Raw genomic sequence first — 15,558 nt, 5'->3', positions numbered from 1 at the left:
TTTAACAAAAGCAATAAAAACTCATTCTCCCAGTTACAGTGGCAGGTGAGTAATACTCAAAATATTTACTGCACAAAACCCCCGAAATCAAACAAACATCTTGTGGCAAATAAACTGCATTTCTAAGCAGGAAAAGCTATCTATATGGAAGAGGCCTGGATGGAGACAAGAGTATTGCAATAAGTATCACTTATGAAATACAGATTAGAGAAACAGTAGTTTTGATCTCCTGCAATGTCTCATACAGACTTCACCAGCTGGATATGAAGTAGTGCAGCATCTACACAAGGATCCCAAAGGGAATAAACTAGGAATCCCTGCTAGTTCAAATAATGTGGTAACTGGGGAAGGTGGTGCTATTTCTAGTAGGGCTGGACACATTGCTCAACGCTACCCAGAGCAGTGCTATATAAGCACTAGCTGAAGATAGGTCTCTAGGTTCCCTCTCAGTTATGAGCCTTTCAAAAACGATACTGTGGTTTCCCGTATTCAAGTGTGTCGTCCCCATCCACATCCAGGTCAGCGTCGCTGTCTGGATTCTCTTTGCCGCTGCACATGATAAACCCAGAACCTGGAAAATAAAACAGAACGTGCTGGTGAGCATTTGAAGACCAAGCAAACGAGATCTCCTAAGGATAGGGGGACAGCACCAGCCTGCAGGTCGCCCTTTACTCTGAACAGGCTCACAAAAGGTACCATTAAAAAAAAAAGTATTCAGTCTTATTTTTTTAAGTTAAAATGTCTAAGAAAAACAAACCTGCTTCTACGAAAAGATCAGACTTCACAGTCATTAACAGCCCCTTATGAATTCTTCTTCTGTGAGCAACTTCTAGTACAAGTCAACAGGAGTCCTGTATTTCTAACAAGAGTTGATCAGGCACAAGCTCAGTCCCAAGCAAGAGGAAACAGTTCCAGTTGTGCAAGAAGTGCCCCTTTCTAGCAATATATAGCTTTATTTTGGTCCCAAAGCATTTTGTTGACTGTGTTATAGCTGACTGTAATCAGGTTTCCTCTATCTGAATGCGAGCACCCACAAAAGATGAACCTTCACTTCCCATTTACTACCTAAAGCTTAGTGATAGGAGGGAAACACTTATATTTACTCTTTATGTCATCTAACACTGGACACGCTCTCTCCTACGTGACAGAAAATTAAACAAAGCTCTCCCATTACGAGGGTAGTGCGAGGTCCTTATCTGCATTCAATTCTGCAGCAGATCTAAGTTGTTTGGGGACATAACCTATGCAGAACTAATTTTGCTCACTCTGGCTGCCTCCAGCACACTCCTTCACTTAGCATCCCACTCTCCTGGGACAGACGTGGGCTCTAGGTGGAGGACAAAGGATGGAGCACATACAGATGGATAATGACCCAAGTCCGTGACCAGATCTGGAAGCACATCGTACCTGCAGACACGCAACAAGAAAAGTAGAGGTGGCCTTGGCTTTGCATGAATGCCCCTAAAGTGGTAGATTTCTGCATTGCCAACCTGGTTCTAAGTGCAGAAGACAGGCTATCATTAATGTAGGAATGATGAAAACGAGGTGCATCTCTGAAGGAAGAGAATGTTATCAGGTCTAAGTCAGCTTTTTGAGTGATACGATGGCTTGAGTTGGGCTCCCACAATCTCATGCTATCAGCAGCAAACTTGCACTTTCCCAGCCCAGAGGAGAGAGCTGTATTTCTAACAGTCTGTCTCTGTGCAGAGAATAGGGCAAGGCGAAGGTCTCATTTCCAAGGACACCACGCAGACAGAGCCCTTTACTGTCGCTCTCTAGGAACGGATGCTTTCACTGATTCATTAAGCCCCCAATAAAATTTGTTTATATGGATTTGATATTTCTCTTCCCTGAATATAAAGAAGGTTCTTAACGAGGGATAACCGTAGCACGACAACGATTTTAAGACTAACCTTTCCTAGAAGCATAAACTACCTTTTAGTTGAAAGTAATTGCCAGCCTTAATTTCCAGCAGAAGTAACGCTACTAGCATCGACAATGCACATCCACCCTGAGTGTCAGGTAGTGCAAGAGGTGCTCGTAGGTCAGCTCTGCAGTGACACCAGGGCAGGCTCCTTCCATCAGAGCCTTTATAAGTGTAGTGGCCACACACTGCCAGCCAACATATGTCATGAGCTGCCTCCTCTTGCTGCAATGGCTCATCCAGTAAATCTTGAAACCTTCAGTTCATCACAATGTTTGGGAGAAGATTTAGAGTACTAAGAGAGACCTGTCAAAGAAGCTGGATAGTCTTTCAAAGCTGCCTGAGAAGTCGCAGGGGGCGATGGGGCAGTAATTTACAGGCATGGCATTTAACCTGCAGTAACACCATCCCCTGCACCTGGCATTGCTTTAGCCCATCACTTCTCAAAGGCCATAAACTTCGGACATACAGGTCTTCATTTTTCTTTTGTAGCTGTGGGAAACACAAATCATGTAAAGCTAGAGCTGTGACTTGGCCTGTCCCAGAGGTGATCTGAATGTTAGCCAGATAATGAATACTTGGAGCCTGCTGGGAGGGAAAGAGGTCCAAAAGAGTGAATCTAAGAAAGACTGCTCCCTGCGTGTCTCTCTCTGAAAGAATGCCAAGCACTCAGAAATCATGCATCTTTCCATCAATTTTGTTCCCAGGTGACTCAAGCCGACTAGTGGTTTATGGTTAGAGCTTAAGAAAAGAAGATCTGCTTACTGTGAAACAATTTACAAATATGAAGGCACCTTGACTTCAGAATCCCAGTGTCCTTGCTCTCAAAACCTCTGCACTCAAGAAAATCCCTTTTTAAGTCCGTAATGGTAATACTCCACAGACCTTTTGCTAAATCTAGCTCTACAGTAGAAATGACTGCATTCCCAACAGGGCACTTTCTCTCCTACTGTACACAGGAATGTATAGGGGCAGGGTTTGGACGAGACACGTTAAGATGACAGATGCACACTGGGAGAAGGACATAACAGAGAAGTTCACAGGCTAAGATGAGCTGTAGGAAAAAGAGCAAATTTTGTTTTCTGATGGAACAAGGACTCCCAAACCAAGGCCTAAAAGAAGTAACAATAAGGTGATCCAACTGGAGCTTTACACCAAATATGGACTTTTTTTTGAAAACTTTTTTTTTTTGTTAACAAGTGTAATTCATTGCAACGTGGTAAGAACAAACCCAACAAATTAATCCACTAAACAAAATAAGCTCTGTACTGAAGAAAGATTTTCAATGTAGCCATGCTATCAGTTCTAGGAATCCAGAGGTTGTCTTAAAAAAATAAAGGGGAAAAAATGGCAAAATATGATTCCAATGCAAATCTGAAGGTCTGTGAGTCCCAGTACTATCACTGTACGTTGAGAACATGAAAGAGAAGGACGCCAAGCTTGGTCCAGCGTTTCCTGCAGGAGGGCTGGTGGCAGGCCGCTCGTTCTAACCCCTTCACCTGCAGCAGGGATGGATCCTGAGGCCAGTTCTGATGGGCTGGGGTTTGGTGCCACAGTTTCAACCCGACTCTGCTTGCCTAACTTCCTAAGGTTGCTTCCATGCACAAAGCCAGTGAAAACACCCACGCAGCTGTTCAAATATTTGACGTCTGAACTGCTTGACATTATTCATTCATCTCAGGCTCATTCAAAACAGATTTCTGGACAAGTGCTGTTATAAATGGATTAAGAGGGCCACTAAATGCAAGGAAGGCCTGATAGGATCACACCTGCTTCTCAGTAACTCAGCCCAAGTGTAAAGAGGGCTCAGAACTTTAGCTCACGCTGACAGCTCCGCAGTACCATCCAGAAGTGAGGAAAACGTGAAATGGAGCACAGAGCAGAACAAACCAGCTTTTGTGACTGCACTGTTTCAGACCCACAAGAGGAGAAGGGGAGCTTCCAGAAGACCCCCACTCACCACACCTGGGTGATTTGCAATCCAGCAGCGTGCCCCAGGTTCCTTGGCAGGGCTCTGCTACCGAAGGACACGCAGTAATTCACTGCATCCGCAGAGCTGCCTAGAGCACACCGCTAAAAACAATGCCACTATCCGGAGGTCAACGCTCAGGACTAGAACTTTATCCCAATGTGTTAATAAACTGAAATCCGACAACTGAATGTTAAGTTGTAAGCCTGACCTAGGAATCACAGGAGATGTGATCCCGAGGCTGTTATTCATAGGAACAGCTGCGAATCTTACACAGAGGGTCACCTAAAGCCTCAAGAACATAATTCCACACGTGAATTTGAAAACGCTACTTACAGATTAAACCAAAGTGCAAACTCTCTTACATCTTGTTGAAGAATTTTTTTTGTTCTTGCTGTGCATTTGGCAGGAGGCAACCACTCGTCATGTGCTGCCAGCCCCGACACAATTAGCCTCCCGATGCGAAAGCACCACAATACTCTGACAGTCCTAATCCCTGCTGCCTCCTTAAGGTCCAGACAAACAGAAGCGAGCAGGCAGGTCAGGCGCTGGGGCCATTAAGCAGAGAAAAAACAAAGTTACAGCTCTGTCTCCAATCCCCATTGCTCTTGCAGCCAGGTGCTCTGACAAGCAATTCCAGCACTGGTATTGAGTGGCACCTCTATAAACCCTGTGACAGTTTGGGAGACAAACTCCCCCATCAATCAGAATGTACCTATCAAGATCACTTACCTAGAGCGCCCGCTGCCCTCCGGCACTGTGTACACAGCTTTGCTTGGGCTGGCCTCGGAGCAGTCCGCCCGAGCTCCAATTCAAGTCAGTTTCTGAAAATTTTAGGTGCTCTACAGAAGAGAAAATGTTTCTCAAATACAGAGGCCGAGCTCTGAAAAGCAGGACATTTTCGCATGCCTCTTCACCACTGCCAGGCTGCAGGCACTGACAGGCTATAGGAATCAGCTGAGCTTGAAGGGGACAGGGAAACACTTCCCACTTCCTTCCATGTACAGATTAATAATGGCTGGCGATAAATCTCATCAGAAATCCTTTTCTTCCCCTTTTCTAAGTTTTCAGAGCACTTTGTTTTCTCCTAAGCTGTCCCCTATGTCTAAGCATCCTCCCTGACCTCTGCACTGCTCCTCAAATCACAGCTCCTTTGTGCAATCCCCCCGATGACAGGTCATCTCAACATATCTTCACCGAATGGCAGCTCTGGCTCAGATAGCGAGTCATTAACATGATATATAAGCAGATTCGCAGAACAGAGCAGATAAAAGGGCCTCACATTCAAGTCCCTCCTTTTCTCCATCACGCTCGGCGGCAGATGGTCGCAGTGACAACATATGCTGCTTCAGGTGTTGGCACTGCTGTCTCTCGTGCTCACATAGAGACCGGCAGTCTTGGGAGCAGAAAGGTGGGACAGCCAGACCAGCACAGACCCAGATCTCTAAGCTAAATTTCATCAGCACAGCAGGGAAAACACAGGCCTACTGTGCTCCTCAGCTCCTACCTGGGCAGAGCAGTCAATAAACGCACGGAGAACAGCTGGTCCCCAACACCATCATTCCAGACACAACCAAGGAACAAAATTAAAGTGTTAGTGGTAGTATTAGTCGCACTGCTGTTGTGAAAGCAGCTACTAGATGCTGCTCATGCCAAAGATTAAACTCACAGGAATAACTTGGACTTGGCTCCCAGGAAGGAAAGGCTCCTATCTGTATCGGTAATACACAAAATTCCAGATTTAAAGGAAAATTTCTGTAAGCGGGTCTAAATCGAAATCCATCTCAGCATGCAGCTCTACTGGGGCCCGTACTGGCTGGGAAGAGGCATTCATTCTGCTCACAGGTAATTTGCACATGTTCAGGAAAGAGAAAAAGTCTCCCATAAATCTCAGAACTGCAGCCCTCGCTAATTACACTTCTTGCAGTAACCCCCTTCTGCACAACCTCCCCTTCCAGCACGTTCACTCTATTTTCTTAACGAAATGTCACTCGTTGGCTTCTTGCAGAGTAAAAACAATGAGGGCAATAAAAGTAGTTTATGCAGACACACGGCCAGGCCTCACACACACTTCCCGAGAATGGCTCTAAACTGGGTTTATTTCATCAGCTGCTGAAGTATCCCAAACTAGCACTAAGAGGACAAGATGGCACGGATGCTGTTTTGTTTTAAAAGCCGTTTGGGAAGAAAGAAAAAGCCATCAGGGGTTCTCGAAAGCAAGAGCGAGATGGAGAAGGAGGCCAACCTCAGCCCTCCTCCACATTCATAACACTTCCCCAGCCATATTTTTGGGCAGTCAAATCGTTCCCCCATCTTTCCTAACACAAACAGGGACAGAACACTTCTTCTAGTGACTTTCACAGCCTGCTGCAGGAAAAATGACATTTGGAAGCCATGAAAAGCTGCTTGCAGGACAAGGGCTTCATTTCTCCGGAGCGAGATCCATTTCAAGCAAAATGATGATTTACCTGAAAAACTGACACCCGCCTGTGTCATTACAGCGTACACCTGAAATAGCAGATGCATCAATTGGAGGCCGTCTGTTAGCTCCCACGGCGGCACAAACGAGCTGCCAGACAGCCCACGGCTCAGCAGCATCGCGGATGCTTAGAGCAGTTTTTGCTAACAGATCAGAGGAACAGCTGCCTTTAAAGAAAGGGCCATATAATTTTATGACCATTAACATCATTTTGCAGCAACATGCTGAACAAAGGGCAGGCAAGCTCCGCTGTCAGGGTAAGAGCCAGCTGCTGCGAGGCTTGGGGAAGAGGCACCGGGGAGCTGCCTAGGGGCAGGTTTCTTCTGTACCTCCCAGGTACAGATCGCGGCTATAGGTAGGGGATGCAAAGATCCGATCTGGTGTGCCACCTCCTGCAAAGCTGCCTCCCCGAGCGCTGCGCCCGCCCAAATCTCGAAGGTGAGAACAATCTCACGTCGATCTCAAAGGCTGCTCTTCAAAACCCACAGCTGAAGCACAAAAGCGGCAGCAGCAGCCACAGCCTTTGCAGCCACTCGTTTTTCAAAGCCGGAGAAAGGTGGATCTGAAAGCTTTTGTTCCCCCGGGGAGAGGGTGGAAACAAACAAAAAAGGAAGAGGGAGAATTAAAGTAATCTTGAATCGCTAAGCAGATTCACATCGCCGGATCAATAAGCACCACTGACAGGGATCACAGGAATGTCGCAACTTTGCCAATAATACAGCAGCACGGCAGAGCTCTCGGGATGACTTTTCTAAGGCAGCCGAGCATGAAGCGGCAAGGCTGGCGCGCAGCTGGAGCAGCACCCTGGCTTACAGCGGGCCCTGCCAGCTCAGCGCAGTTTGCTTCAAATAACGATGAGCACAGAGATGCTACTTGTCAGGGAAAAATGGGGAAAAAATACAAAATTTCACAGGCCAACCCCACGCGCTCTTCCCCCAAACGAATTCTTTTCTAGGCTGGAAAGAAGAAAGAAAAATCAGTGTTAATTTAATCAATTGATCAGCCTATTGATCGGAAAACTGGAGCTGCTAGTTAGCCATGTGCTGCAATGCCCTCAACTCTGAAACCACAAAACGCGCCATCGATTTCTTTGCTTCCAGCTCCAAAACAAGAAATAAAGCCGTGCTTTCAGCAGGAAAGCAACTTTCCAGGATGCAAGCAAACGAGTGCAACCGGCCAGGAAACAGGGCCCGCCGCACCCCGCGAGTTCCAAACTGAAATTAGTTACAGATGCAGTCACGGTGTCTTGTGTAAACTCTATCGATTGGGTAGCTGACAGTCTTCGGAGCCTCCATGCTAGGACAATCAATCCGGCTGCAGTGTCACCTGCCACTTTGCTGAACAGTTGACAATGCAATTATCCAGTGTGGAGGCAGGGAGTTGGCGTGTGTCAAACGCAGTTAGCCACTTTCCGGGCACTACTCGATAATGCGTTTCACCACCGAGTGTAAGAAGCGACATGCGGAGACAGGAGCTGTTTAAAGCCATTGAGACCCGTGCTCCCTTTTCCTTTAGAAAAGTCTCACTGCCCCTGACTTAACAACTGTATTCTGAAATGCTATTAAAATCACGTCAATCAGCCGTGCCGTGCTCAGGGCTGAAGTTTGACCCGAGTCTTCCAGAAGAAGGTTGCAGTTCTGGCAAAACTGCAGACGCTTGGGGAAAAAGCATAAAAATTATCAAATGACCGTCTTCAAGCCTAGGACTTTCAAAACCAAAGCAGACAGACCACTAGAAAAATGGATTGGAGAGAGCAGCTAAGCAAGAACAGCAGATAGGACTGGAAGGGCTTACACCGCATGTCTGAAACCTAGGAAAATTGAAGTTTAAGGAGATGCTGTCAACTTGAAATCCAGTCAATTTCAGAAAATTGAGTAGTTTCAGGTGCTCTACCTGCTCCCTTACTCCCCCTGCCAATTTTCATGGGTTTACAACTGCTTTTTCTGTTTTCTTTTTAATTAATTTTTTCCTACTTCCTCTGTTGCTGGGTGACAGACATCCCTTCCCCCCTCCCCAAGTATTATACATAATGCCATCAAATGGAGAGAATTCCCCTTCTTCCCACAGCAACTCTTTTTGCGGTCAGGATGACTCTTGCTGTTACATAAATCAAACAGCAAGAGATTCAGTTGATTGTGCTCCTCTCAGCTAATGTGTTCTGGCAGTTTGAGCACAAAAATTAGGTTCTCAGATTTTTGCATGCGTTAATGAAAATGTAGTATCAACAATCACGACTTTTAGTGTCTATAAACACTGATTTCTTTTTTCTTCTTTTTTTTCCCCCTTAAGTTAATCTGATTTTTACTTTGCTGAGTCCTAATAATCACATTGTGTTCCAAAATGATGAAACCAATTGCTTGAAGCATTACATGAACTTTAAACACACACAATATTGAGCAACACTTACATGGTGGTTCATGATGGTTTTTCTATGTAAGGTAGGATTTTTTTTTTTAATTTTAAATCAGATTATTCTCACCTGTTTGTACTACTGACTGAACTCAGTTCCTGACATCAATGCAGTGCCTAAGAGACATTTACTAGCCACAGAATCCCTCAAATTCTATACATCATTACAAGCTATGGTGAAATAGCCAGGTATATATAAGAATCATATGGGCTATAAGACTATGTAAACAGATCCGTAGCATTTTTAGCTCAAGTATTACCTTACAGAGAAGTATTTCCTCTCAAAGGAGAGAAGCCAACATGAAGAAATGCTTGGGCTACTCCATCAGACAAGTACAAAGTGCTGTCCTTCAGCAACGAGGGGATTACCAGGATTACCACCATTTTACACTAGGGCTGAGGTAAGGCATACAAGTGTTCTGGGACCAAGCAGCCCTCTAAAGAGAGGTTAAGACATAAAATAAGCACTTGAGAAACATTAAATTTATACATCTCACTCACTTCAAAGCTTACAGCAGGTAGAAGTGATCAGCAGAAGGTAGAAAGCCAAACTCAGGAAAGCAAAAATGCCAACAAGGAGGTGGTGGGAAGGACATTCAGATGTGTAGATGCAGTACTGCATTCACCTTACAGACTAAGCCATGAGGAAAGCTACTGCTGGAAATGTGACAGAGAAAGGCAGTGAACTGAGTTCTTGCTAAGTGGGAGGAAGATTAAGAATTTCATTATGGCAAAGACTCCCCATACTCTCACCACAGACTCCTCTGCCTCCAAGCTGAAGTCTGCTTTAGCCTGACAGGGCAAAATGAATGAATTCTGACTCATCCCGTAGAAATGGGGAAGATGATTCTGGCTACTCGATCATTCTTCCAAAAAGGCCTAAGTATGCCAGTGACATTTTATTTCCCACGTGGTCTCATAGGAGAAGCTGCGCTTTTCAGCTCAAATACCTTGAGTATATCAGTTTATACCCTCTTACTGGTATGACCCTAAATGCCACGTGAAACTCATCACATAGAAAAATGAGAAAATCTCCCCAGCTACAGAAGCTTTCCTGCATGCCTCATTATATATTATCTGAAAAAGAGGGCACATCTGGCTACTAAGGGGTTCTAGCTGTTTCAAGCTCTTCTGCCACTATCTTCATAGTATTAGAGAACTTCATTAGGTCAGTTATTTCCTCATGCTTCAGATTCCCTGCATATGTAAGGCAGTATTTTCTTGCAACTCTGATGATTGTTACATTGCACTGAGCAGCACAGCAGAGTTCTCCTCCTCTGTCTGGAGCTTTCTGCCCTGGCAGTTACCAAAGGTCACTGTGTTCACCAAAACCTGCTACGGCAGAACTGAAGAGCATCTACTTATATTCTGACGACAGTATTTCACAGTTGTGAACGTGCTTCTAACATTACAGGTCTTTAGAAAGAAAACAAATGGAGGCACATATAGCTATTGCCGTAGAGCTTTCTTGGACAACTAACCTATGGAGGAAGAAGGCCAGTCTATGCCATTTGCTGCCCAAACCAGTGCACATCTGATTCTGCAGAGATAAAGCTGGCTGTGGGACTGCAGCCATCTGCTATAAACTTTCACACATTTTAATACAGTCTCACTTTCTACACAGCTGCCCTAATTGTACACGACATGAGATTCAATGCATATGGGTACCCTGGGATAACTACAGTTGGTTACAGCTTATAAAGCCTTACCAAGTCTCTCTCCTTATGCATCAACTGATGCCGCTCTTTTCTCTTGCTGAAGACGTTAACGAATGGATAACAAGCCCTTTGCTAGCCTGGGAGGAGAGCAGCATGGAGGAGGTTGGACTAGATGATCTTAGAGGTCTTTTCCAACCTTAATGATTCTCATTTGGCATGGTGGTGATGGGTTGGCGGCTGGACTAGATGATCTTACAGGTCTTTCTGAAACTAAATGACTCTGTGAAAGAGAAGCTTGAGTCAAGCAATCGCCAATTCATCTTTGGGAGCATTCACAATCCATCAGTTGGATCCTTGTCATCACATCCATCCTTCTTAGAAAGCATCATTCCCTGAAGATTCCCTGCTTACCATTAACACTTTCAAAGTCTTTCTCTCTTCTGTGTTATTTTTGAGGAAACTAACCTGCTGAAGAAACCCCAAAAATCAACGGTGACTATCTTGCTTCCATGTCCAGAGGAAAGCTTTGCCCTGGGGAAGATGGAAGAGAAGACAACGGTGCGGGTGGAGAGAACTTCGCTACAATTCTTCAATCTTTTCATATCTAAAGAGGACAGCAATCTCTGTTCTATCAGGCCGCATGGTTCGTGCTTTAAATGGTACTTGCTGCTAGCTTGCGTTCCCTGTCGCTGTCTCCCTCCCTTTGAAGCAGACTGGACAGCTTCCTCAAGCTGGCGTTATCACTCCCTCTAACCACTCTTGGCAGGCAATCTAATTCCCCCTGAAAAGGTCACCGCCATTTTAACTGCCTTTCAATCACATTAAGCACGCTGCCGCTCGTGCTCAGAGCGCTGCGCCTGCAGCTCTCCTGACTGAGGTGCGATCGATAAACTGACATCCCGTCCCCCAGCCAGCCCCAGCCGCTCCCCTCCTGGACAGCCCCTTCCCAGAGCGAGCGGCTGGAGACCGAGTGGGAAGAACCCCTCCTCAAGCACGAGGCAGCCAAAAGGAGCTGCTAACCTGGCGTTTACTCATCTACTTTGCCCCATCTGCTGGGGAACAGAAGGGTGCAAGCATCCCCCGCTCCCAGCCCTACAGAGGCACGACTTCACAGGACAGTTTGCTCAGGCACCGGCCCAGACACCTTTGAAGCTGAGTTACAAAGAACAAGCCTCCCTCAAGCTTCCCTCAATGCAATCATTACCGTTATCTCTCCCCTCATGCTTTTTTTTTTTTTTTTTGCAGTTGCGAGTTATGTGTTCCACCCATCGATCCCTGTGTAAGACACTGTTTTAAGTCCTCTTGCCTTTTGACGGTGCTAAGCCGTTTAAGAGATGACAGCGGCTTCTATCAGCACGAAGCTGATGCGATTCTTTTCAGATAAAGCACTTTTTTTTCACTCCCCCCCTCCCTTTTCCTTCTTTCAAGTAAGAGACATACACACAAAAAGAGACAGTGAATCTTTCAAAGAAAAAAAACCCTTTTGAACTTCCCTCAGGAAATCTTTAAAGGGATAACCTTACAGTGTAAACACTGAGGGTAACGTGCATCCATTCTGGAGAGGAACAGAAGAATTGCTACAAATGCGTTGAGTGGTAAAAAAACACCATCAGAGAGGGAGCCACTTGATGCTTTCACTTGTGAAGCCTCATTGGCTTCCTAAACAGAGAAACTCATTAGACAAAGATTGCATGAAATAATCCCCTCTAACAAAGACCATCAGAGAGGGATGATCCAGGGACATGGGGACAGATGGTTCAGGAATTTCAAAAGAAATTTCAGTCTTGTGACAGTTCTGAGATAGGGAAATATTTTATTAATACTTCTGTATGGCTTTACATTTTGAAGCAAGAGCTTGATTAAAATAGCAGCAGGCATTTCATGCTGGTAGCCTTCTGCACTTATCTCCAACAAAAGAAAGAAACCTCTCTGACTACGCATTCCTGCTTCAAACAAGACCTCTGCCAAAATAAAACCACTCCAAATCCTATCTAATTGCCAATAATCTTCATTTACACCCTGCACGGATCCAGTTTGGGGTAAGCACATCAAGCAATAGCAAATGATGCTTTGTGAAGCCAGGAGGACCACTAGAAGTACTAAATAACTCCTGACTGAATGCCTTCACCAAGCCCAACTGCTTAAGAGACAACATACCGATCTCAGCGCTTCTCACTTTGGTTGTATCCCTACTTGCTACTATCTCCTTTTCTTTCCAACTGCTGTGTCAAGTATGCTGAGCTATGGCAGGCAAGGAGGGGTACTTCAGCTCTGCTGGACTCAAGCAGGGATTTACAGCTGCAACACCAACACAGAAAACAAAGAACTTCTACCTCCTAAGACAGCCTCTCAGGTGAGAGGAGCAAGTCTTCCCTGCAACTGCTCTGGGAGCAAGAAAGCTTCATCCTGGGAACCACACAAGTGAGACTTTCAGCCTCTGATTGCTCTCAAGCATTAGACCATCCTCCAGAAAATCTGAGCTGGGCTGTTAATGTCCCTGACTTGTTTTCAGGAAGATTTCCCAGCCTTCCCCTCACCTGAGAGCCTGACAAGATCTTTCAGCAAAGCTTTCCTGACCTTGAGAGGCACATAAACACTCCCATTAACTGAAGACGATAAAAATCAGCAGCTAGGAACCTGCACTAAGTTTGAGCTGCTTCTGTAATGCTGCCCACTGTCCAAGCTGACTCACGCAATGCATGCTGGCCACAGCATCCTGCTCCAGTCACCACCCAGCTGTGACATCTCCTCCCAGCAACACACCATTAAAACCAAAATTGATGAGACACATGGATGTCTGTTCTCCCCTCTGGTTTTATGTATTTCCCCATGTCAACTCTGTAGACATCCCTGACATCCCTGCAGCCTGGCAAAGGCTGTCTGGCATTATAAAAGGCCTTCGATTTCCACATCGCTGCTACTTTTCAGCAAAGGGAACAGAGCCAAACACGAAGCCTCGGGTGACAAGGGTTAATGAAGGCCTTGCCAACTCCAGACAAAGCAGGTTAAACACTAGAGAGCATCTCTAGAACACCGTGTTGTGCTTCAAGGCTATACAATAGGGACTCTGTCCCTAGAACAAGGGAAGAACCAACCTTGGTAGAGAATGGCAAAGGACAGTCAGCTTGGCCTTACCTGAGAGCGCACAAAGCAGGTCTGACAACAAAGACCAGGGAAAATAGGAGAACCACTAAAGGGAGCATGGAAAAGTGTAACTTCCTTAAAAAGAAATTAAATTAGCTAACTAGAGGAGCCTTCCAGCTTTGCTTTGGCTTCCCACATTACGTGGAAGCTTCTTGCATAGGGTAGGCAGGTACCATCTAGCTATCCCAAAACATTAGGCAGAAAGTTGCTGTTAAGAATTATCCTGCTTCAAGAGCAGGAGGCTAAACCAAACGTCCTTCCCATCAGTGCAATTACAGAGGGTTTACCCATGCTCACCTCTTCCAGTTTCCTGATACTTTACTGGATCTGTTCATATAACTAAACGCCACTGACAGCACCATGAAGATCTCAGTAAGGAAAAAAGAGACAGACTCCATAATTTTCCATGGAAGCAAGGCTATTTCTGTACATCAAGTTCAGCTAGCAGAGAAGGCTGCAGCCATGACTGTTGCTACAGCCTCTCTAATCTCTGGTGGTAAAGTAGTTGATTTATATAATGCAAACTAACACACCTGAGAACTCCAGTTTAAACAATAAGTATCAAGGAGTAAACTCCCTTCATTTATACAGCCTAACCACATCAGTTACACACACTTTGTCAAGCCAGAGCCTCATATGAACAATACTCTGACTGAAGCAGTATGACAACTTCAGGCCATACTTCAGTGAATTAATTCAGAAACAGCTGGGAATATTATCCCGGTGAAGACAGCACAATGCTTCAGCCAAAGAAAGTGAAGATTGCGCTCACCTCAAAAACTCAGCTGTTTGGTGCACAGAGTGCATGAGTACGCTCTGTACGTGCGCAGTGCGTCAGGAATTAACTGAGTAGCTTGTCTCATCAGGACTAGTAGAGACAAAGGCATGCAGGCATCCCACAGTTCCCTGCTACTGATGGTAATAACTGTACCAAAGAAAAGCCTAAGGCCCCGCATGGTCTCATCAGACTGCTACCCAGTATCATTCAACCCTCTATGCTGGAAAAAAGTAACAAAAATGAAGGCCACAGACACAGAAAGTGAACAACATAAGCTTCGATGGGCAGCCTTTAAAATCTATAGAAGCTGCTCCTTCACCTCTGTGCTCCTGATACCTGCTCTGCTACGATTTAATTTCAGAGGAAGGTAAGAGCAGATCAGGAGTGCCAGGTTGCCACGGAGCAAGACTGGCTTTTAAGACCAAGTCCCTTACTTAGCAGCCTTTCCCCTTGAGATATTTTAAATTAAAATCCAAGCTGATATAGGAAGAGATTACATCCCACCCTCTTTATTGAACGGAGGGAGCCAGCATTCCTCCCCTCATTAGGCATGCACTACGTGGATTGCTTGTGAGACTCTCCTTAGTGCCAGAGGTTTGTGCCAAAGAACAGTTTAGTAAATCCTCCTCCTTGAGGCCAAAAGGCTGAGTGTAAGAGAGGGGCCAGGTTTCTAGCTAAAATTACATTCACCAATAAAGCTCATGAGAGGTCAAATTTTGCCATAACTCACTCTCTCCTCAGTAACTGATTTCCCCGTCACTGGGGAAGGAGCAGAAGAAGGAGGAAAAATAAAATGTGTTTGTCTGGAAGCCCTAAGGGCTTGCAGTGCTGGAGGTGCAGAGCAGGTTTCTGGATTCTCATTTATCAACCTTAAAAGGGATGGAGTGATAAATGCACAACCGGGCCTTTAATATTTTATGCAGGTGCTAAAGCGACTTAGCTGTCACCTTCAATACATCACCAGAGGCTGATACACCAGCTTTCGTCACTCCAGGCTGGGAATTTTTACAATTTCATTTCTATTTCCCTCTCTTCACATATTTCCACGTATATCTTGCTATGTGTAACATATAAGAATCTATTTTCCCCAAATGATCTCCCCATTCTACCTATTCTCCTCTTTAGCCACATTTCTTGAACAAGAAATAATGCCACGCTTTTGCTCAAGACTTACACAATTTTTGAATCTTACCATTT

The 15,558-nt window shown here is 45.3% G+C and overlaps 1 protein-coding gene across 6 annotated transcripts in view; it reads right to left on the bottom strand.

Moving 5' to 3' along the window:
• The window catches only part of RNF220 (ring finger protein 220), a 164,873-nt gene that overhangs the window by 27,916 nt on the left and 121,399 nt on the right, over positions 1-15,558 (bottom strand). For all 6 annotated transcript variants that reach the window (XM_021405525.1, XM_021405526.1, XM_021405522.1 and 3 more), the window contains one exon: positions 475-571. In XM_021405525.1, coding sequence (XP_021261200.1) covers positions 475-571 — 97 coding nt within the window. The remainder of the gene's footprint in view (positions 1-474; positions 572-15,558) is intronic.

The sequence above is a fragment of the Numida meleagris genome, chromosome 7 (assembly GCF_002078875.1).
Source record: "Numida meleagris isolate 19003 breed g44 Domestic line chromosome 7, NumMel1.0, whole genome shotgun sequence".
Taxonomy (NCBI): Eukaryota; Metazoa; Chordata; class Aves; order Galliformes; family Numididae; genus Numida; species Numida meleagris.
This window is presented reverse-complemented; position numbering and strand designations above follow the sequence as displayed.